At 56.7% G+C, this 22793-nt stretch overlaps 8 protein-coding genes across 8 annotated transcripts; 2 read left to right on the top strand and 6 right to left on the bottom strand.

Annotated features, from left to right (window-relative positions):
• Positions 1-3498: 3498 nt before the first annotated feature.
• CkaCkLH20_01617 (major facilitator superfamily transporter) lies at positions 3499-5216 on the bottom strand (the record flags this gene model as incomplete). Its single annotated transcript, XM_038884336.1, has 2 exons — positions 3499-5004; positions 5061-5216. 2 exons carry the CDS (start codon positions 5214-5216, stop codon positions 3499-3501), a joined length of 1662 nt encoding a protein of 553 aa, XP_038750036.1.
• A 1707-nt stretch (positions 5217-6923) lies between these two features.
• Positions 6924-8707, top strand: CkaCkLH20_01616 (uncharacterized protein; the record flags this gene model as incomplete). Its single annotated transcript, XM_038884335.1, has 3 exons — positions 6924-7356; positions 7450-7903; positions 7996-8707. The coding sequence occupies 3 exons, from the start codon at positions 6924-6926 to the stop codon at positions 8705-8707; spliced, it is 1599 nt and encodes a 532-aa protein (XP_038750035.1).
• A 16-nt stretch (positions 8708-8723) lies between these two features.
• CkaCkLH20_01615 (RAN exchange factor prp20 pim1) lies at positions 8724-10237 on the bottom strand (the record flags this gene model as incomplete). Its single annotated transcript, XM_038884334.1, has 4 exons — positions 8724-8950; positions 9005-9611; positions 9664-10158; positions 10208-10237. The coding sequence occupies 4 exons, from the start codon at positions 10235-10237 to the stop codon at positions 8724-8726; spliced, it is 1359 nt and encodes a 452-aa protein (XP_038750034.1).
• Positions 10238-10785: 548 nt separating this feature from the next.
• Positions 10786-12599, bottom strand: CkaCkLH20_01614 (FAD binding domain protein; the record flags this gene model as incomplete). The annotated part of the gene is made up of 4 exons (XM_038884333.1): positions 10786-11745; positions 11800-11861; positions 11915-12338; positions 12396-12599. The coding sequence occupies 4 exons, from the start codon at positions 12597-12599 to the stop codon at positions 10786-10788; spliced, it is 1650 nt and encodes a 549-aa protein (XP_038750033.1).
• Positions 12600-14039: 1440 nt separating this feature from the next.
• Positions 14040-15319, top strand: CkaCkLH20_01613 (uncharacterized protein; the record flags this gene model as incomplete). Its single annotated transcript, XM_038884332.1, has 4 exons — positions 14040-14483; positions 14547-14700; positions 14764-14958; positions 15021-15319. 4 exons carry the CDS (start codon positions 14040-14042, stop codon positions 15317-15319), a joined length of 1092 nt encoding a protein of 363 aa, XP_038750032.1.
• A 159-nt stretch (positions 15320-15478) lies between these two features.
• On the bottom strand, positions 15479-16280 carry CkaCkLH20_01612 (uncharacterized protein; the record flags this gene model as incomplete). The annotated part of the gene is made up of 3 exons (XM_038884331.1): positions 15479-15610; positions 15681-15839; positions 15897-16280. 3 exons carry the CDS (start codon positions 16278-16280, stop codon positions 15479-15481), a joined length of 675 nt encoding a protein of 224 aa, XP_038750031.1.
• Positions 16281-17162: 882 nt separating this feature from the next.
• CkaCkLH20_01611 (nucleotide-sugar transporter) lies at positions 17163-18928 on the bottom strand (the record flags this gene model as incomplete). Its single annotated transcript, XM_038884330.1, has 5 exons — positions 17163-17432; positions 17505-18257; positions 18322-18630; positions 18693-18722; positions 18845-18928. The coding sequence occupies 5 exons, from the start codon at positions 18926-18928 to the stop codon at positions 17163-17165; spliced, it is 1446 nt and encodes a 481-aa protein (XP_038750030.1).
• Positions 18929-22323: 3395 nt separating this feature from the next.
• On the bottom strand, positions 22324-22752 carry CkaCkLH20_01610 (DEAD/DEAH box DNA helicase; the record flags this gene model as incomplete). The annotated part of the gene is made up of 1 exon (XM_038884329.1): positions 22324-22752. The coding sequence occupies one exon, from the start codon at positions 22750-22752 to the stop codon at positions 22324-22326; it is 429 nt and encodes a 142-aa protein (XP_038750029.1).
• Between the last annotated feature and the right edge of the window lie 41 nt (positions 22753-22793).

The following is a 22793-nucleotide window of genomic DNA, read 5'->3' as shown; positions in this document are numbered from 1 at the left end:
TGTTTAGGGGAAACGAGACCAGGAGGTGTTTGTCGATATTGATCAGGCAGACTAGGCCAGTAAGAGCGAGTTGACGTTTGGAAACGGACCGGGGGCCAGGGATGTGGGCTGTGGCCAACGGCGAAATGAAGTCAGGGGATGAATGATGGGATGAGATGGCAGACATGGGGTTCCGAAAGGGCGAACGACCTCGAATAACAAGGATTCTAGACGGGCTGAGCCAGGGTCTCGCAGGAAAAGGTTTTTTCTGCTCACTCGAAAGCGGCAAAAGGGGGCGGCTCGGGGAGAGGCCCAGTACCACGGGTGGAGATGTTGCTATTGATCGAGGCTCAAGAACCATATCGGAAGAAGGCGATTTCGTTATCCGAGGGGCTTGTCAGGTGCGATGGGTATCAACATCATTGATTGCACTACAGCGGTCAGTCAATAGTACGCAATATTGCAATTTGTTGCGGGCTCGGAAACTCGACAAGATGGAAACCGGACTTTCGCAAAAGCAACTCGATTCTGTCGGTTTCTCCATAGAACCTCCCACTTGCCGCGGGGTTCCAGCACCAAAATAGCTGTCGCTTAACGATAATCGACTGCTACGCCGCCGGTTGAGCGAGTTGGGCGCTGTAGACTAGCAGAATCGGGAAGTCAGGTGTCCCTGTCGTGGCCGCTTCTGTTGCTGGCCGTCCACGTTCGGAGGAGGTCCCGGGAGGTGGTCCGGGTTTGGAGCGGTCGAGAGGTCGGGGGTCAGGGGACCGAACGGGAATGGCGGGTGGAGCCATTGCTCCCGGCGTATATTAAATTTAAAATCAGGTAGAGTTGTGGGGGCAAGGATCTGTCTCAGATAAGGTATTTTCTCCGTCGGTAGCGTCAACAACTCATCCTCTCACTGTTCGCCTTCTCGAATGTACTCTGCAGCGGTAGAGAGTACGGAGTACAGAGTACAGAACTGATTCAGCGGATAGATGACTCTCTGACGCATTGCCGATTTCCTATTGCTGCGAAATTCACAATGCGGGAGCCGCGTGGAATCATTTCTTTTCCCCAGATATTCAGGTTCAGGCCGTCGCACCAGTACGCGCCACGATGCAGGTTGAATGCATATGTCACAGCTGTCAGTCGGCCAACGCGGCGGCGGCTACGGTACACGACTACACTACACGTCTGCTTTCGTCCGTCGTTAGACGACAACGAGATCGTGGAGTTTAAGGTGGATACAACACGGTATTTCAGGAGATTTTCTGTCTCCCTAGCTTCCTGAGCGCTCGAAAGAAACCAACGACTGCCGGAATGCCGACTTGACGGCCGGATGCTGGGTGAGAAAGGCGCGCTAACACGATTGACGAACACTCAAGCAACCAACGGCTGCCGCAATTCCGTCTTTTGGTGGGAAAGACGCGCTAAAACGAACCCTCAAAGAAAACAACGATAGCCGGAAATCCGAGTTGATATCCAAAGGCTGGCGCTAACAGGACTTTAGAAGTTTTAACAACGACAGCTGTGTTCGGGGCGTTCGGAGCTGCTGGCCGGACCCGGAATACTGTGCTTCTGGCGGGAAGCTCTTTTCAATTGAGTTCAACTCCGCACAGTCCGCATTTGTACCTGATACCTTTGTTGATGATTTCTACCCTGGCTATTGTTGCTCCCTCGTAACTTGAATTGGTCTGCCGGTGCTTTCGGGGCGCGCTCGTTCTCGGGCTGCTTTGCAGCGCGCGCGTGGAGAGACGACACATTGCTCATTGGCGGCGTTACACGGGATTTGTCGAGCATGACGGAGCAGGGTCGGAAATTGAGGGGGGAGGCGAGTCGCATATTGCTACCGTCGTCACTCACGGTCAGGTACCAACAGCTTCCAGACTCGTGTAGTCCCCCCTCGAGGCTCGGCGGCAGAGCACTTGGCAACTGGGCACACCATTTCTTGGGACTATGGAAATCGGCACGGCAAAGTCTTGTCGTTTTCTTGGTCCCTGCCTACGCTACCATGGGCATGTTTCTGGGGAAAAAAGACGACGCAGCTTATCATCCCATTTGCCGGCTCCTGTCCAGGTACACTACCATAGCTTATTCTGGCGGTGGCTCCAACTTTGATCATCTTAAGAACGCCCGTTAATGCTCAACTGCGACAGGAGGCAGGCCCTCTCTCGCCTCGAATACATAGGGCGTCGCTCGGTACGTAGCCGAATGATGTTCCCTGACTGATGTTCATAGGACGGGAGAGCGCCCATATCTCCTCTCCCTCGGACTCAACCCACCGGCCCAAGCTCCACTATCCAGGGGAATATTGGACGACCTCCTCCTGTTCTCGGCCTGACATCAGATGCACCGGCTCCTCTCAGAATGAGTATGACTGAGGCGCGGTCGGTCAACCATCAGCATCGAATAAGGCGCTTCTTCCATTGCAATGCCATCATTTCATGCCGAGGTGCTTAGTTAGCCAAGAGAGCCAGATTTGATGAATCGTGAAACTTGGAAATTGTGCCATTTGACGACTAAGGTGATGGAACGTGCCCCTCTTTACGGAGTACTCCTTTATTATATCCCCAATAGTCATATCCGGCTCTATGCGCCGCCCGCCCTGCCCTGCACAATCTATTCCATCTAATAGTCTCTGTCCAATACGTAGTAGACATTATTACAAACGCAATACCAGCGGCGGAAAAACTAACGTGCGCAATTAACCTCGTGCTCCCGCCGCCTCTCACCGCCCCCACAAGTCTGCACACCACCACGCTTCTGAAGCTCTGAATGCAATGACACCCATCATCATCACTGCCGTGCCGTGCGTGTGTTTTCCCCAACATCATCGGCGCGTTCGACGGTCGTCGTTGGAATGATCGATGCGCCAAGCATTTCTGCCAAGACGGATATCTCGGGGAGTTGGCGGTTTCGACCCCTGGGAGTCCCAAGACCATCGAGAGCTGATCGTCTTGGCCCAGCCAAAAAACGCCAATCCTTTGAAGAACCGAAGCCCACGAGGCCCGCCAAGAATGCTCCCGAAGTGGCAGGCTGGATGGGCCTGGGCGCCAAGAAAAGAAAAGAACCCACGGCCAACAGACGGGTGCCACCCCCGATTAATTTTGGAATATTGGATCACGACTCCATGGTATATGGATGACTTTCTCCGTTCAGTGGCCGCCCGTATGGGATCCACCGGGGCGGCGGGATTCGGTTTGCGACATGGTGACGCTGGCTTTCGGGCATCGGAGCGCTGTTGACGAGAGCAGGTCTGTATCCGTATCCCTTGGGGATTCGTCATGGCCCCTTTTCCATTTCGAACTCTTGATGGGTGGAAATTCGATGTCCGTTGATGCGGCTTCCGAGTCTCCTCCTGACCGCCACGCATCTCATCCTCGTGATGGCCGATCTTCGCCCTGACAAAGTTCGATTTGCCCCAGGGCTTCCGACTACACGATCATGCTGCATCTTGAGAGCAGAAGTGTCGCTTTCGTCCGTGACGTGAGTCAATTATTCGTCTAATTCATGCAACACTGAAATCCAGCTCATTGCTCATCTCGCCGGAGTCTTTCCCTCCGGCGATGGCGCGCTCGATTTGTCCGTCTCGTTGTCGGTCATCGTGCCCGAGGTCTCCTGACCGGCCGCGAGGTTCGGGGTCATGTGTCCGGCTCCCGGGGTTTCGAGACATTGTGACTGGCGGTACTCCTCCTCGAGCTGCGCACGCTCTTCCATCGTCAAGTCGCTCTTCGCCTGCCCGATGCGGACGAGAGCGTACAGGACCAGCGCGACGCCCGCGACACCGACCGCCAGCCAGAAGGCCGTCTTGTAGCTCTGCTTCGTACCCAGGTGGCTCGTCTGACCCACGGCCACGTCGCCCATGCCGAGGAAGAAGCTGATGCCCAGGAACAGCAGACTGTTGATGAGTGCTCCGGCGAGGCCCTGCCTGTGGGCGGGTAGATTGGTCGTGATGAAGACGTTGCTGACGGTGTAGGTGATGTCGATGCCGATGGTCGCGCAGATCATGGACGGGAACACGTAGGCCCAGTAGTTGGGGTTGTCGGGAATGATGGCGAAGAGAAGCACACTGATCAGGTTTCCCGTTCCGGAGATGGCCAGCAGCACGCGGCCCGGCAGCAGGTGCAGCGTGAAGCCACCGACCGTACCGATGACGAGGCCGCCCACGATCATGGGGATGTACCAGACTGCCGTCAGCAGCGGAGACATGTGCAGCACCGTCTCGATGTAGAAGCTGGAGTAGAAGAGGAAGAGACCGAAGGTGCCGTATGCGAAGAAGAGGGCAACGGAGAGGGTCTTCATCGACTTGGGCGTGAAGAGGTCGGCGGGCAGGAGAGGGTTGGTGGCCACCTTGGCCTCGACGTACCACGCCGCCACCAGCAGGGCGACGCCGAGGACCAGAGTGACGATGATCTGGGGGCTCGCCCATCCCTGGGGTGCGTGCGAGCTGTCCGTGATGGCGTAGACCAGCAGCAACAGGCCCGGCACGATGGTCGCGACACCCCACCAGTCCATGCTCGTCTCCTGGCGCTTGTCGCGGAAGTCGTTGGGGATGGTCAGGAACGACACGGCGGCGATGATGCCGAGGACGATGCTGCCGAGCCAGAAGTACCAGCGCCAGTTGAGGAACTGGCCCGACACGCCGCCGATGAGGATACCGAAGAAGAAGCCGATCGGGGCGAAGGCACCGTACAACGCGAAGACGAGGTTCTTGCGCGGACCCGGGCGGTAGATCTTCCCGAGCAGCATGATGCCGGCCGGGAGGTAAGCAGCGGAGCCGACACCCTGGAGGGCTCGACAGACGATCAACATGAGGTAGTTGTTGCTGAAGGCGGCGATGAGGCACCAGATGAAGAACCAGGCCAGGCCGATGTTGAAGACGTAGTAGCCGCCGTACATGTCACCCAATCTGCCGAGCGGCAGCAATAGGGCGCCGGTGACGAGCGAGAAGACGCTCGAGGGCCATGTCTGCGAGGCCGCGGGAATGTCCAGCTCCTCGGCGAGCGGAGGCAGGATGATGTGGAAGCCACTGACGAAGTATTCCTGCGACAGGAGTCAGTATCGAGCCCGAGCAGCGGCTACTTCTGGGTGAAGCTTACAGCCATCAACATGGATCCTAACAGGGAAAAGCAGAAGCCGAGCTCGCTCCATTGCGACTTGAAGACGGCGGGGCGTTGTCGGCCGAGAAACTCGACATCGAACTCGGAGGCGCGGCCGCCGGAGCCGGCGTCCCGCTCGGTGTCGACGCGGGTCATCGGTGGTAGGGGTCTTGGTGAAGGAAGGGTTCGTGTATTCGGTATATCGTCCTATCTGTTATGACGTAGAGGGGAAGAAGAGTGTCTGCTAAGGTAGGTAGTCATAGAAACACAATCGTTGACAAACATGAAAAGGGAATCTATGTAGTATCCCAGCCGGAGGACCGTTACGGGACCCTCCGATGGCTAAATACTAACATTGCCGAGCAGTCGGCCATTGAGGTTCGAGTCACTGATGCAAAGAATTTCTAATCGGTCGCCATTGAGGTGGAGAAAAGAGAGCCAAGAGCGTCAGGATTTGCAAGACGCCCACGCCCAAGGCTGGCAAACCCCACGCCCACGCCGCCAGACACACGGGCCGGGATGGGGCCATTGACCCCATCTTCCGCCGGAGGAGAGAACCTCTGGCGCAACGGAGCCTCACAAGGCGGCGGTTGGAGTGGGCATGGCGTGTGTCTTGGCTTCCTTTCTCGGCCAAGGTGTGTTTGTCAAGACGCGTTTGAGAAGCACGTGTAAGAGAAGAAGCAGAAGCCGGTTGGCGTTGCTGTCTGCAAATGGAATCTGTAACACTAGATCTGTGGACAGTTTGCGGTCTACCAGCGCGGACAAAGGCGAGGCCGAAGGGTGATTACGAGAAGAGAGCAAGTTTCACCGCGTATTTTGCCTCTTTCGGGCAGCTCAGGGCGCCAAAGCGTCGTGGACTGAGGACCTGGAATGACGCCCTTTGTGATGACACAATGAAAATGGTGAATCTGGGGCATTTTGAAGCTCCTTTGATTCCAGACCTTTCCCGAGACATCTCTTTTTCTGGAAGGCGGTGGCTGATGCTGTTTTCTCTTTGGCTGTTGGCTTGCAGAAGTGGGGGTGGTGGATGCCGGAATCGGATTAGCCCGTGTAGAGGCGCTGAGCTAATTGGTCAGGACGCTTGTCAAAAACGTGACCTGACGAATCAGCCACCAACCCAAGACTTGGACCGAGCGTCAGTGTTTCCACCTTCGAAGAAATAATTATGGGGGCCATATGCACGTCTTGCTTCTTGGTTTCCCAATACGGCCTAGCGTACAAGCCACCGGACCGGGACCCACGACGTGCCCCGCGCTCTGGCGGTGCCATCGGCCGCCGAAGATTCCAACTGCTCTCCGATCCAACTGCAGTCCATCTGATTTTCTCGGATTCCACATCCCGTCACCCTCACCGTCACCGTCCGCCACTGTCAGAACGCAACGCTTTCTCTGACGACCTCAGCCCGATCTTTCCTCTCATGTTCTGACAGACTGACAGACGCCTACGGTAACGGTCTCCCGCAGATTCCACACACCACCCCTCGATTACCAATCTTGGACAACCCGACGTCGACCTGTCATGCATGTATTGATGGCTTTTATCTCAATCAAGGCACTATTTGCGCCAACCGATCCAGTCCCCGGTCACTTCAACGTCTGCCCATAGCTTTCTCATCCCTCAGCCTCTAACTATCTCGGTGCTCACCTTACCTTCCCCGGCCCTGCCTGCTTGTTACGTTATCATTACCACCGCAGTAACCTACCTTAATTACACCCCGTAGGCTCAAGCTGTGAACCTGCAGCACCTGAAAGGAATCTTGGTTGAGGCTGGGCGAGCCCCCAACCGAATCTACCATCCGTCGTGTCATCCATCCCCCCCCCCAAAACACCTTGATAGCCCGCGTCTGCAATGACCCGCATCGATATGCTGAATGCCCCGACAAAACCATGTCACAACTGCCGCCGTCGCCGCCTCCGCTGTGACCGCTCTTACCCGCACTGCCACAAGTGCACCGCGGCCGGCCAGGAGTGTCTGGGCTATGGCAAACTCTTCCGCTGGACTGAGGGCGTCGCGAGCCGAGGGAAGCTGGCCGGAAAGTCCACCATCACATTCTCCTCCGGCCCGGAACCGTCACCCCGCGTGGCTGAGACCGAACCACCCGCTATCACCACCGCCGCCGCCGCCGTCGCCGCCCCGGACATTCGGACCCAGGACACTCCGGCGACCTTCTCCTCCGGAGACAACAACGCCCTCGTCGTTTCCGCCGCCCGTCCCGGGCCCCAGTCGGCCCCATGGTCCCTCGTCGATCCTCTATTCCAGGATGTGGAGCTTCACTACCGCCACTACCTCTCCTACTGTACATCTCACTCCCCCCCGTCTCCTCCCTTCCTGACCAACCTCTTGGGACCTCACGTCCCGATAGAGCAGGCAAGCTAACCGCCTCGAACAGTCACCACCCGCGTCTGCAGGGATCTCGTCTCCTGGGACGTCCCGGACCGCAACCCCTTCCGCTCCCTCGTCCCGCTGACCAGAGCCCACCCGCTACTGCAGCACATCATCGTCGCCGCCTCGGCCGCCCACATGTCCAACCTGTCCCGGGCCGTGTCTTCGGATTCCGTCGCCGACCACAACGCCCGCCAGGCCCTCACCGACGCCCTGGTCGCGAAGCACAAGGCCCTTCGTCTGCTCTCGTCCGCCATCCAGGACATGGGCAACAGCGGTGGCGTAGGCGGCGATGTCGTGTTGGCTGCTGTGCTCTTCTTCGTCAACGTCGAGCTCATCGAGAGTGGCAGGAACGGGTGGAAGCCACATCTCGAAGGCGCTGGTCGGATCATGGCCTTTCTGCCGCCCGTAGGCTCGGCGGACGAGGCGTTGAGGGATTATGTCATGTCCGACTGCTTCATGTGAGTTTCCCGTGTGATTATTGTTGTTGTTTGGATTTGGTGTGTCTGATATTGGGTAATGAATTATCTAAGCTAAATCCTCTCGACCACAGATATTACATCTTGGCCTCGGCTTTCAACACCTCGCCGCCAACCGCCGCCAAGTCGTATTACCAATCCGTACAGGCGTCTTCTGTCCTTGGCAGGGCCGCCGCGAACAGCTATCTGTGCTGTCCGCCTGACATCCTGCAGATCCTACTCACTGCCTCGCAGCTGTCCAATAATGCCGGAGACGACCCCGAATCCACGGCTTTCGTATCCCAGGCCGGAGCACAGCTCCTGGAACAGGCCTTGGCTTTTGACATTGACAAGTGGGCGTACGAGCAGCGAGAACTCTCGTACCTCAAGACGATTCCGGTCGAAAGCCGCATCCACGCCGGCTCAGCGCATCGCATCGCCGCTTGCCTGTACATCCTGCACAGCGTCCCGGCTGTTTCCAGACTCGTGTCCGTCCGTCGCGAGGAACTGGACGCCGAAATGTTCTACCATCTTTCTTCCATCTCCGACGAGGACCCCAACTTCAAGGCTACGTGCTGGCCGTCTTTCATAGCCGGCGCAGGCACATCCGATCCCGAGCAGCGCGCGTGGATTCTCGATCGCCTCAAGAGGTTGATGGTTGCGACGCCTTGGGGGTTCATCACAACCGCCATGGACACTCTGCAGACCATTTGGAGTTTGGAGGAGTCGTACGACCCAGAGACCAAAACTGAGAGGAGTTGGGTGCAGAAGCTCAAGTCATCGGACCTGAACTTCCTTATCGTGTGAAGGGGGAAGATCGCGTCTATAGTCGGGGACTCGTAGCGACGGCGAACTGTCCACCGGCGTCGATGAAGTTGAGCTTCCTCTCACCGAGCTGCTTACTGCGAACCAGCGTTGGGGTCTTCACGGTGTCTGTGGTGGCCAAGCCGGTGTTGTAGCTGGCCGAGAAGCCCCAAGCACGCAGCTCGCCTTCCTTTGAAATGGTATAGCAGTTGTCAATGCCTGCTGCGACAAAAACGGCTTTCAAGTCTAAATTGCCGAGGTCAGTTCGAGAAGTCTCCAAGGCGGGACTGAAACACTTACCGGGAACGACAGTTGGCACGTTCAGCACGCGAGGTCGATCTCTGGAGTCGAATATCATATTCTGCTTCGGCACGTCGTCGAGCGGCAGCCCCATCTGTCCGTCGTCACATCGGCCCCACACCAGCACATCACCCTCCCGAGTACAGGCGATGGAATGATGTAAACCACAGCCAATTTGGGTGATTGAGTGCTTCTCGAGGCTCTTCACAACGGTCGGAGAAATGACGGTGGTAAATCCCGTATCCTCGCTGGTGGAAATGCCACACTGGCCGAAGTTGTTCAGACCAAACGCCCAGACTTTTCCGGCGTTGTCGATGGCGAAGCTGTGGTGTGACCCCGCGAAGATCTTGGTCGCCTTGTTCTTTGGCAGCCCTACGCGTTGAGGGACCAGGGTCTCGAAGCGCCGACGTGCCATGATGCGTCTCCCAAGCTCGTTTTGCTCTCCGGAACCCCACGCCAGAACGTTCCCGTCGTTGGTGAGCGCGAGGATGTGGTTCGAACCGCCGGCAAGCTCTTTGATGTCTTTGAGACCGGGTATCAAGACAGGCAAGCGCTCCGTCGTCTTGGGTGGCTTTTCATGGAGGAACCCGAAGTTGCCATCTCCGCCCTATCAAGAGTTAGTATGTGTGGACTTTTTCAAAATCACCATGGCTACCTACAGCAAAGCTTCCCCAGCCGTAAACGTTGCCGTCCGTAGTCAGGACAAAGCACGCGCTATTGGTTGCCGCGACTTGGGCCACATCGATGTCATGTTCGAAATCGATAATGCCCGGTGTACTCTCGAAAGCATCCAGCATAGGCTCGTCGTCGTCCTCCTCCTCTTCAGCTCCAGAAGGAGGCTTCACCCGCCCCAGCGCACCATCGTCGTTGACGCCCCATGTCAGCACCTTCCCGTCGTGGGTGAGGGCGACGCAGTGCATGCCCCCGACGGCAACCTGCACGACGCCCACGGACTCGGCGTCGAGGAGGTGGTTCAGGCGCGGTCTCGGAGCATTGGTCTGATTTGGGCCGAGGCCTAGCTCGCAATTTTCGCCGCTTCCGAGGACGAAGACGTCGAGTCTCGTGGTGGGTCGTTTCGTGGGTGCTTTGGTGGACTTAGTGTCGTTGTTGTCGGGTTTGGTTGGGGCTTTTTGCTTCGTGGTTTTCGTTTGCGCCTGTTTGGTGTAAGTCGATGTTTCATGCTGTTTGGGGGAGAGCATGTACCTTGGACCGGGATGGGAGGGAGGTCTCCATTTTTGCGTATACCAATCTTGACTTTAGATACTCTTGAACCGAAGCTCGGAATTGTGTGTATTGCAAAGAAATAAATGTTGCCTGATTTTCAGGAAGAATTTATATGGTTCTGATTTGTATGGCAGTCGCGGACCGCGAGACCTGTAGGCAGCTTATCTCAGCAGGCTTAGTCACATCTTCCCTTGTGCAGCTGGTGCCTGCTGGTGCCTGGACGAATTGCCCAATCAGCGCTTCTTCCTCTGCTGAAGGGTCTTGGTGCAGGACAACGAACCGATGAATTTGTCATCCATCACGCCTGCACTTGACAACATTACACAGAGGCCTGTCTAATACATAATCCTCATCAATTCACGTCCTGTTCTCGAGTGACGTGTTCTCGAGTGACGTTTCTGTGAACTGAAAGACTGGTTTCTGTGGTTTTATGCAGTTCACGACCTAGGAAGCTTCAAATCCAAGACACGTATAGCGTCAGCCGAGACATCACACAACTGGAAGATACCTATTATACTGCTTCAGATACATATGTTCTTCCCAATGCCCAGAGACAATCAAACACCAGTTGAAAAGTACCCAGAGTCCGGGACCGGCGCCCGGTCCAGCTTGAAATACCCCGGCTGCAACTTCTGGAAAACCTGCTGCGGGTCGTACTTGGCCGAGATGCTCTTCAGCTTCGCCTTGTTCTCGGCGCCGTAGCTGCTAATGACATCCTGAAACTGACTGGCGTAGTTCATGTAGATGTAGTTGTTGTCGACCCCCCGAGCCTTCGCCTCCGCCGTCACCTGCTCCAGGATGTCCGACATGAACCGGTACACCGTCGCGTCGTCCTCCTTGTTGTCCCACATGGCGCACAGCTGGAAGATATAAACGGGCCCGTCTTCCACATCGAGACCCAGCGGGTTGCCGCCGTGCTTCCTCATGTTCTCCTTCTGCGGTGTCGTGATCCCCTGCGTCGCGAGGACGGGAATCATCCCGGGTATGTCCGCGACCTTGTCCACGTTGTCGTAGAACAGATCCCTCGCGAACTCGAAGATCGCCGGGTCCGCCCTGGTCGTGATCATGTAGTACACCTCCCGGAGCCCCGGCGGGCTGTCCCCCATCGTCTCCCGGCCCCACTCGTGCAGCACCCTGTTCTTGGTCGTGTCGGCGACGGCCTCGATCGCGTCGAAGCCGGACCAGATGGTCGCGTTGCCGCCGTCGGGCTCCGCGTAGTACAGCGCCGGGATCGCGAACTTGTTGCCCCCGTCGTACGCCCACACCACGTACAGCCCGGCCTTGGGGTCCGAGGCCGAAGCGGCGAGGATGTCGGTGTACGCTTTCGAGACCGCCGGGAACTTGTCCTCGGTGTAGGTGCGGGAGCCGCCCCACATCAGACCGCCCGGGAGCGGGACGGTCCAGAGGTTGAAGCTGACGACGAGGCCGAAGTTGTTGCCGCCGCCGCGGAGGGCCCAGTAGAGGTCCGGGAACTGGGTGGGCGTGGCGCGGACGATGGCGCCGCTTGCGATGACGACCTGTGAGATTGTCAATAAGGAATCCATTAAGGGTTGGTTGGTGTTTGGACTCACGTCGAAGCTCTCGACATTGTCGCAGGCCCAGCCGTAGAGATTGGAGAAGTAAGAGATTCCGCCTTGAGAAGACGTTAGCACAGGTAACCACGGAGCATCTTCCAGGAGCTCTCACCTCCGGTGGTCAGTCCTCCGACACCGATGTTATAAAGACGGCCTCCCACGACCGTGACATCGGACTTTGTGAGCTCCGCAAAGACCTCGCCCCAGATGTTGCCGGGCTGGATGGAGGCGACCATTTTGTCGGCAGACAGAGCGACGCCTTTCATGTTCATGAACGAAATCGTGATCCCGCCCTCGATGTTCGAGGCACCGGCCATGGCGGCGTGTCCGCCGCTCTTGGCCGCGAAGGGACATTGCGTCAGGCGGGACAATAGGACCACGATGGAGACCTGCGCCGGCTTCGAGGGCTTGACGATGCAGTACGGCGTCACCTCGGCCTGGTTCGAGGACCAGTACGAGCCGGTGAAGTTGGCGAAGGACGCCTCGTTCCTGGTCTCGACGGCGTCGTCTCCGAAGACGAGCTTGAGTGAGTTGCACTGGAGATGTTGATTAGCAGAAGCACTTGCGAGGCGGCGAGGCGGATTGAAACTCACGGCGATGGAGCAGCCCAGCTCGGAACGCTTGGTGAGGTCGCTTAGGCCGGGGAGCTCGGCGACGTCGACTCCTTGCTCTAGGAGTGCCTCGGTGATGTTGAAGTCCGATGGCTCGATCACGGATGCGACGTCCGTTGGCTCTTGGGCAGAGACCAAAGCGGCGCAGCCCAGCGCGGCGAGGATGAGAGACTTTGGTGCTGGCATGCTGGCTGGCACACTATTCTTCACGAGCGGGAGAGAGGCGGGCAGTCAGAGCTGGCACGCACTGGGTCGTCGACGTTGGGATGCGGTCAATTTATCACGTCCCGTTGGACACCCGATGAGGAAATGTCCTGCAGCAAGGTTACTCTGCAGGGTCCCCCGTTTTCCCTTGTATGGAGCAATTACGGCTGGCATATGAACATGCAGGACTAGACAGAATATTGGTCTGGGGCTTCTGCTTCTAGCGAAGCTTTGCCAACATGAGCTATCAACCTCCACTGCTGTCGCGTTTTTGGAACCCATGGTGGGAGATTGAGCCGGGTGAGTGGTTTTCAGAGCTCGATACTCTGATACACCACGCCAAAATAAGTTCAGTTCTTGGTCTTGGTATACTAGACATGCCCTTCAAATGAGGCAAATTGTCCGTAGAGATTCCCAGCGAGAGCCGCTAATTGGAGCGCATTTATCATCAACGGTAAGATTGCAGTGTCCTCTTGAACTAGCAACCCGGTCACCGGAGTTCCTATCCGACTTCAAGGGTAGGGCCAAGACATGCGGGATCTCGGTTCTATGCGCGAAGAACCAACAACAAAGATATCGACGAATCGGTGCCCCTCGAACCATCACAATGTGGGGCCGGACTGGGAAGTCATTCAGGGGATGATACTTTCTTCTTTCCTTTGGCTTTGCTGTGGCGTGATTGAGAGGAGTAGTAGCAGTGGGAGGGACTTTGGTAAGCGGTCCAGAGCTCGCCTCGCTGCTGAGCGCGTTGTAGAAGGATGAGTATGTCGTGGACACTTACAACTTTTCGGATACGGACCGAACAACCTAATCTTGGAGCCCGGACCTCGAGTGGGCTGATGGTGGGTATGGGGGATGTGCAGAAGTCCATTACACCGGATCCAAGTCTTCACTGCTTGCGCATGTAAGCCGGGCTCAGATCGAGTCTTCGTTTCCGTCTGTACGGATAACTCAGGATGTCCCCTTCGACTGCCTATCACGAATACAGCGTGGTACTGGTGCGGCGGCAGACATCTCTTCAGCGATGCCAGGATGCACGAGGACAGGCATCAGATCCACCTCGACCCCGGCTTCCAGGTTTGCGTAAACCAACAAGCAAGATTCCAACTCGAGGATCCTGATGCCCCTGCTTCGTCTGCGACAACGGCAGACATCTAATCACCGCGGACGTGATCCATTGGTCCGCTAGACTGCTGTGCCGCCGACGAGCTCTAGTTTTCCCAACTTGTGTGAACTCTCTGTGCGATGAGATGCCAGGAGTCCTGGTAACCTCCTCCCCGGTGCCGAGACACAGTATCTTCCAAAAGAACCATTGGAAGACTTTTCGTAGATAAAGACAACGAGGAAGAATGAAAAAATCCGCCCCCGTAAGGTGTAAGGTGAAGTCTCGATACCCGTCCTGCTCAAAAACACTGCGGCCTCATGGACGACTCAAGACCGTCGCCCGTCTCGACCCCCGTGTCGAGGGCCTCAATCCGGAACACGGGCATCGCCCTCATCGTCCTGACCTCCATCGTCGTCGGCACCAGGGTCGTCCTCGCGGCCGTCAACCAGCGCAAGTTCCTCCCGGAGGACGGCTGGCTCGTCGCCTGCTACGTCTTCTTCGTGGTCCTCGCCGCCCTCTACCTCTTCATCGTGCCGGCCTTCTTCAGGATGACGGACATGGCCGCCGGGCTGACGGAGCCGTACGAGAGCTTTGTCGAGGACGCGCTGTTCATCCAGAAGGGGCTGTTCACCGCCTCGGCGAGCTTGTGGTTTTGTTTGTGGTCGGCCAAGTTCTCGCTTCTCTGCGTGTATAAGAAACTCCTGGATAAGCTGCCGTTTTACATCCGGTTGTGGTGGGCTTTGGTCGGGCTGTGTGCGCTGGTAGGGTCCCCCTTTTTTCGTCGTCATGCTGAGCGTGAAGGGTTGACGTGGTATTCGCTCTAGACGCTGGTCGGCAACATCATTTCGCTTTTCATGGCGTGTTCCAGTATGGAGGCCTGGTTTTCCGTCGGAGCCTGCACCACGCCTCGAGACGTCGTCGCCGCCTCCATCATTATGTGGTTTGCCTACATAGTAGACATTGTCACAGATCTTCTGAGTAAGGCAACCCCATCATTATCAATCCGCAAGAGATTGTGAAGATAGCTGACCGTGGGCACAGTCATGCTTCTTCCCCTCCGCCTGATCGCCAAGCTCCAGATGCCACTATCCCGAAAGTTCAGCATCGCGACCCTCTTCTGCCTCGGATGGGTCTGCATCGCCGCGTCGACCGTACGCGTGACCCAGATCGGTAACAACGGGCTCCAGCCCACGGTGCCGTGGCTCGCGCTGTGGGGAACAATCGAATCGGCAATTGGTAAGGACCTGCTTAGATCTGTCTGTCGCCTCGAAAGCGTTCCGCTGACCACGCGAGTGAAGCGGTCATCATCGTGACCGGACCGGGTCTCTACCGCACGGCCAAGCTGTACTCGAAGAGCCGACAGAAGTACTACCTCAACGAATCCGATTCCAAGGGCAACGCCTCGAAGAGCAGGAGTCATGGACGGACGATTGACGAACAGCAAGACATCCAGCTGAGGCCGTATCCACGGCCGACGACCATCTCCCGGACCGAACCGGTCAGCAGTAGCCAGGAGGAGCTGGTGTATCCGGGAAAGCTGGACGGGATTATGGTGACAAGGGCCGTCATGGTGGACAGATCGTCGGAATCTCGATAACACCCCTATAGAAAGATCAATCGTTCGCGGAGCAGCCACTCAGACTGCTCAAAGCAGCTAGCTAGCCCCCCGGCCAACATGTTTCCAGTACACCGCTTCCTCGAAATTGCCCCCGCGCCAGGCAGGGCGATGTCTCATCCGCAGCAGCTCGATTATCGCTCACGAAGGGAAGGCAAATCTCCGCTCGCCCTCGCCGTCGGTGATCCTGACCAAAGCCCTCAAGTTGGCATCCTTGAGCACGCGGCAAGCCGCCTTGTGACCTTTCTGGTTCCATCCCGTCGTCTGGCAGTCCTATTCTCCTAAGTCAGTCCCGGCCTCTCCTCATGGCCGCCGGCGGAAGGTGAGTACATTGACAACGTACCTTGTTACAATAGTAGTAGAACCCGCACCGTCCACATTTGACGAGGCTCGAATCTTGCTTCCCACAAGCATGACACTTCTTCGGCGACTCCCGCGAATCCCAGTAGGTGCAAAGCTCGTCGTTGACGCGGAACACCTCCGCCATCTTGACCGGGAACACCTTTATCGCACATCATCAGCCGATACACATACCAAAGAAACATAAACCTGTACTCACACGAAAGCTCTGCAAGTCCTCCACTCGAACACCCTGCGTCCCGTCGAGGAAGTAGTGCTGCATGGGGTACACCAGGGCGATGGTGTGCCCGACCTTGAACTGGCGCGTGTCGAGGCTCGCGCGGTCGGCGTTGTCCGGGTAGAAGGCGATGACGACCGTGGCGCCCTCGCGGTCGCGCGCGACGAGGCGGACGCGGAGGAGCAGCGAGACGTCGACGATCTCGGCGAAGAGGCACCAGCGGTCCTCTGATTCCTCGTAGAAGGGGTCGCCGAGGAGGCCCGCGTCCGGGTCGATTTTCTCGAACTCGGGGAAGCGCCAGGTGTCGTGGGTGAAGTTGGTGAGGCAGCCCTCTTCGGGGTCCTGTGGTGATGTGGTGGCTGCCATGGCTTTTATTCGTGTTGCGGTTGGTTGCGAGATAGTTAGGTGATAGTCGTTGATGTGGGATGCCCTTTGAAGGCCTCATCGACATGGGTGCGTTTGAAGGGCCCGTGCGCACGTTGGACATCCAGTCGCCGATGCCTGAGATGCATTACTTAAGGCTGCGGGGAAGAACTCGAGTGGTTTCCTGGAAGTCTGTGAGGATCGAAAGAAACGCAGTCCTGCCAAATTACCCAAAAGCATCGTATGGCTGCTTCTATTTTGAGTCTCCTGACCCGAGGCTGATATGGCAGAGGCCCAAGCTGCATTGGTTGACGCCGATGTCAATGAAGCTCATCCACCACATACTGTTCATAAAACAAGTAGTAACGTTAGTGCCATGACTTTCTCTGGTCACTCGTTGATATCAGAAACAACTCCTATAGGTGACATGAGTGTATTCGTTGAGCGGCTAGCGCTGTATAACCACACAATATCAGCTCTCAGCTACATAACTCTTTCGCGATATGAACAAACTCTCAACGCTGGCTCCAATCCCCTAGTAGTGGAGTGCCCAATATACAATGCACCTATGCCTCCGCCTTGCGACTCGGCCGGGTATCGCTGTTGATGATACTGTGGGTGTGTGGTGTGGTATGGTGTGTGTGTGTGCGAGTGCAAGCCGGACTCTATTTCCAGGACCCAATGCCCAAATATTCCGGGAAAACGCAAAGAAACAAAACCCAACCCCGCCTCCCGATCCTTTTATTATCCAACCCAGTTTTGTTGCTTTCCCCTTGTCAACCCCCCCCCCCCCCCGCCAACCGATTCTCGACTCCAGGACACTTTCCCAATCGTAAACAAAGCCTTTAAAAACGAGGTACTCAGGAGCGACGGACGACACCTAGATTAATCGTCGCGGTTCTTGCCCCTGGCTGACGGGGCTCGGTGGTGGTGCAGCATGGGCGACGATGGCCTAGACGTCGAGAGACCCATGTTGCGGACGGATTCCAGAGGGTCCAGGTTCAGCTTGGTCTCGTCGGTGGTCTGCGGGGTGTAGGCTGGGTCGACCATGGGCTTCTCGTAGCTCGCGATGGTGATCGGTGGTGGACGGCCCTTGCGGTCGGGGATGCTGTAGAGATAGGTCGAGGCCAGGACGAGAGCGGTGCCGGCAATGAACTGAGAGAGTCAGCATGCGCCTCAGAAGAGGATTGCGAGGGGGAGGAAATAAGAAGATGTAGGGGAGCTTACCGAAAAGTTGACCTTGAAGTCAAAGAACCAGACACTGAACAAGAAGCTGATCACGATGCTGATGCTCGCAGCAAAGTTCTTGGCAATGTTGTCCGCGTAGTTGATGCACAGCGAAGCCAACACGCCTCCGACGGCCTGGAATACGATGGCAGTCCAGACAACCCAGTTGTAGCCCTCAAAGAACCCGTGGCGGGCAATGTCCTCGCCATCCTTGAAGATGACTCCGGCAAGGGCGGGGAAGAGCGAGTAGAAGGACAGCTGAATGTTGCGAGTCCAGACCGACGCAGGGGTAGCGGAGTCCTTCAACATCTTCTCAAAGTACACACCAGCCAGTCCAGATGCGACAGCAGCGACGAGGACGGCGGAGAGACCAATTGAGTAGTTCATCAGCGGGGCGAGGTCCTGATCTTCCTGGATGCCCTGGTACGAGGCGGAGCGCTTCGCGATGACGTTTCCGACTTCCTCGCCGACCCCGGCAAGACCAACGGCGGCGCGCTTCGTCAATTCGCGGGCCACTTCGGCAGCACCCTCGGCGGCCTGGCCCAGCTCGTGGACGGACCGTGGGAAGAAGTGGTCGGTGGTGTCGTGGAGGAGGATGTTGCCTCCGACAGTCGCATCGCCGTGGCCTCCGGAGGGAGACTGGGGGAGGGAGACGATGGAGACGCCGAGGGTCAGGATGATGAGGGAGATCCAGCGCTTCGTGCCGAGGGAGCGGCGGAGCATCGTTACGGAGAAGATGGCGGTGGTGAGGATCTGTGGGCCGGGTGGTTAGTTTAGGAGAGTCATGACGTCTGGAGGAGGCAGAAGATCTGCGTACCTTGAGCTGGTAGAGCACCTGGAAGTGCACGGCGTCGAGGTTACCGACGGCGACATACTGTAATGTGTTCTGCAAGGTGTAGAGAGTGGCGGGGATGGCGAGCTTCCAGCCGTCGCCGGAGAAGACTTGGTTGTAGATCTGCTCGAAGATGACGGTGGCGGGGGTGGAGGGAGCCAGGGTGCGCGAGACCTCGGCGATGGAGCAGGTCAAGCAGATGGACAGCTTGATGACCTCATTGAGGAAGACGGCGGTGGAGGTGAAGTATCGGTGGTCGCTCACGGGAGGCATGATTCGAGAGTAGTGCATGATCTGGCAGGTCGGATTAGCTTGTGACGTCGTGGAAGCTGGGGATAGTGACGGGGAGGACATACCAGGATCAATGCCGAGTTTTGGAACGTCAGCTGCGGAGGAAGCCATTGTCAGTACAGCACTGCGCAGTGAGGAGCATCGTCGTGGCCTTTGCCTTTGCAATCGCAAAGCAGAAAGTACCAGAGAGCAGGCGGCGGGAAGAGTGGTCGCATACCGTGATGAGGGAGACCTGCTTCATGGACATGCCGAAGAGCGTAGGGCCCCCCGCCGGCGGCGTTGTTGCGTCGAGGAGAGCCATTGTGGCTGTCGAGGGGGGAATTGAGGGTGTCAAAACAGACAAAAATGCCAATTCGCGATGTTCAGGTTAAAAAAAATCGAGTACGGGCGAGAATGTTTTGTTCGGGGGGTGTTTGTGTGTGTGTGCCGCGCTTCGTCTCCTTCGCCGGGGGTCCTTCGTTTCCTCTGGGAAGTGGGAGTCTTGTCTCGTCGAATTCGGTCGCGTCTAAGGAGACAGGCGCTGCGACAAGAACAAGCACAAGCGATAGGCGATTGACTGCAGATAGCTGATAGCAGTACCTAGGCAGGTAGGTGGATGGATGGATGTGGATGACGGAGGGATGATGCGACGAGAAGCTTAGCTGAGCTTTCTGCTTCTCCCTTCGTTGGCCGTGGGTTTTTTTCTTTTTTCTTTTTTTCTTTATTCCCCTGTGTTTCTTCGAGTCCTGTCCTCCTTTCGTCCCTCGTCGTCGATCTGCTGTGAGCTATGCGTCAGGCGCGATCTGGAGGGGTTCCTGGTTTCTAGAAGCAAGGTATTATGTCAGGACTGAAAAGGGGGTACTCGTGATATCGTCGACCGGGCGTGATGATTCGTGTCAGAGTCCGCTGCAGATACACACGGATAGATAGGAAGAGGAAATAAGGATCACAAAAAAAAAGAGAGAGAAGGAAAAGGTTGCATTGAAGCCTTCGAAGAGGGTTCGAAAGTGTGTCGCGTTTCTCATGCGGCAAGGCCCCCGGGACTTGAGGTAAGGTACCTTCACAGTGAGTATTCGTACCTTAATATTTGTAGTATCACCTAGTATTCAGTATTAGTGACCGCTAAGTTGGGACGTTTCCAGCCCCAGTCCCCCCCGCCAAGTCCAGTCCAGTCCAGTCCAGGCCGGGTGTGTTTCTGTGCTGCTGTGACGCAGGTCCCCTTTTTCCCTGACTGGCCCCCTTGAGTCCCTGACGTAAGGGAGTACGTACCTCGCAGATGCAGCTTGCAGCTTGCACTCCTTCAACTGTGGCCCTGTCCTGCTGAAAAAGCACTGCAGCCTGAGAAAGTGCTGATGGATGCTGATGTGTTGTTCAAAGTCGACTGGTTGCTGAGCTGCAGCTTGTATCCAGCGTCTGTGTCCAATATCTTGTCCAGAACAACAGGAAAACCAAGTGCTCTGAGGCACTATCTTTATGCCGTATCCGTGCCGTAGTCCGGTGTTCCGATGTCCGTTCGCCGTGTCTCCCTCGAGAACAGCCAAACAAGAGATTCAAATGTCTCGAGGTAAAGAAGCACAAGACAGACTCGGAGAATACCTTATCAACCCGAACCTTGCGGATCGAAAGACGCCGGTACTCACAACTACCTGAGGTAACGCTCACGACGTTGCAGCAGCTCCAAGTATCCGTGACTTGTGTGAAACCTGACTGCCACCTCGGTTAGCATTGACAGAGCTTCAGCTTCCTCGACCCCCTATTCGCCCATCATTCTCGCCTCGCTTCACCTCATCTTCATCTTTTCTTCCCCTCCACACCTTTTCTCCCTCTTCGAACCAATCCTCGACTGGAGATTTGGAAACACGTACCTCGTGGCAGCATTCACCCTGCTCGTCCGTGGGAAAGTCGATGCGAAGGGAAACGCTCTCAGTACGGATATCCCAGCAGACGCTCACTGGCAACTTGTTTGCTCTGGAAACGCCAAAAGACCAAGTTCAGTCGCCCTGGCAGTGGCAGAGCCGGCCGAGAAAATAGCCTCCAGAACTGACTTCAGTCCGATCCACGAGCCGCAGAGACCGCCCGAGCGTGCCGCCGTCCCGCCCAAGCCCGGTGCCGTGTCAATTGCGCTGATCCTTCCCTCGACCTCTTCTTCTTGCTATGCCAACAACACACACTGGGCTCCGACCTTTCCGCCCTGCCGTTGCCCAGCTGTGCCGCGATGCCCAGACCGCGGGAGCGGGATGTTTGCTGCAGTCGTTGTTGCCCGGCCTAGAGGATCGTCCCAGGGGCCGAGAGCCACGGGACCACAGAACCACAGAACAGAATCCCAAGTGCTGAGATGAGATGCGCAAGCAAGCAACGCAAGCTCGAGAAGCACGCAACCCAGAACCGGGTCCCGGATTCCCCTGTGCCAGAACCTGATTGATCGAGAGGCCACAGAAGCCGACGATCACTGACTAGACAGATGCGGTTGACAGGGATCACCTCTGCTCTTGGCCCCCTATTTTTTTTGGCCTTGTTCCTGTCTCTCTTCCCCTCAGTGAAGATCCGGGGAAACTGCTGGATGATAGCTGTATGCTGGGCCGAGATCGAGGTCGAGTGGTGAGTGAGCTGGTCATGTTATACCCAACAGGCATAAACCAACTTGCTGCGGACGAAGGATTCGACCGTCTTTATCTTCCTTTCAATAGCACCTCTCACCGACCGCCGTCAACCCAACATCGAAAGCTCGGCAAGCTTCAGGCCAAAGGGCGGGGAAGCTCCCCCAGTTTCCGCGCCTCCATGCACAGTGAACTGTCCTGACTGGATCTGGGCCCAGCATGGCGTCACCGGTGGCACTTGGCAGAATCATCACCTCAAACCCTCTGGACCAAAATTCGATCTGGAACCGCCAAATTAGCAACAGCGCAACTCCCAATTATGCGAGAGACACTACTCAAATTCTCTCCCACCGCCTCTGCTGCCGCAAATCGGCGCTTGCTTTGCTCCTACTGGCTGAGATCTCCCGCTGCCGGTGCAGCCACCAAACCAACCCATTTTCGACCCCATGACCTGCGCAACCTGACCGCCTGTGGTGTACCATGCACGAATGCTGTGAAGAGTTGCACAGGTTGGTTGGGGTGAGGCGCATCACGCGCGTCTTCGGACGGCGCGTTGCCTTTTTTGATCTCATCGCGTCTGAAATTGTATCGCGTCTGATGGCTGTCTTTGAGTAGAGACGGCGCAACGTGGAAGAGGTAGGCGTTCACCTTGGCTTGCTCCCGTCTCTCAGCGCCCGGCCTGGAATCTTGCGTCGTTTGGCCTGCCAGATTCGTGTCTCTGGTGTGGATGGATGGTTGAGAATGTCTGTTCCGCTCCGGTCTCTTCTGATGTTCGGCCCGGTCAGTAGACGAAGATGAGTTGCGACGAAGCGAAATTTCGGGGTCCAACAGCGTCACAGCACTGCTTACATGTTTTTTTTTTTCTCAAAAGGGATGCTTCCATGCCTACTCGCTGAATCTCGGCTCTGCTCTCTATGGTGCACATCGTTTCTGGAGATGAATACTGTGAGATATCAAGAACGAATCGCTGGAATAATATTCACGTCTGAAATGCTCGAAAGCGCGGAATACGTACACGTGATACGAGTTGTATTCTCAAAAAGCCAGAACAAGTGTTCGAAAGGTCACAAAAGAACCCTACCAAAAAAGACATTGAAACCGACGTACCCGTTGACATCCATCAGACCGACACCTCCTTCGTCACCACTGTCCCAGCGATCTCTTCGCAGGCTGCCCACACAAATACCGTCTGGCCGGGGACTGCCTCCACGGGGAACACCAGCTCCTTGCCCGACATCATACTACCAGCACGTCCTCTCCAGAAGAACACCAAACGGCCATCAGTGGTCTCGGCAGCCAAGGTGACCCAAGGCACCGACTCTTTCCAGGCAGGAACTTCCAGATTCGTACAGCCCAGCATAGCTCGGACGACGAGACTTCGAGCTCCTTCTCGCTTGGGAATGTCGAGGGCGAGAATGAGGCGAGGGAAGTGCTTCAAGTTCCGGACGATCTTCTGACCGAAAGGCGGGTTGCGGGACATGATGCTCTCGATGTGGAAGAACTCGAGTTCGGCCAGTTGGCGGACGGTTCTGATGTTGTGGTTGACCAAGACCTCGACTGATTTTGGCCCGATGCCGGGTACCTGGAGTA

Source organism: Colletotrichum karsti (genome assembly GCF_011947395.1).
Source record: "Colletotrichum karsti strain CkLH20 chromosome Unknown Scaffold4, whole genome shotgun sequence".
In the NCBI taxonomy this organism is placed as follows: Eukaryota; Fungi; Ascomycota; class Sordariomycetes; order Glomerellales; family Glomerellaceae; genus Colletotrichum; species Colletotrichum karsti.
This window is presented reverse-complemented; position numbering and strand designations above follow the sequence as displayed.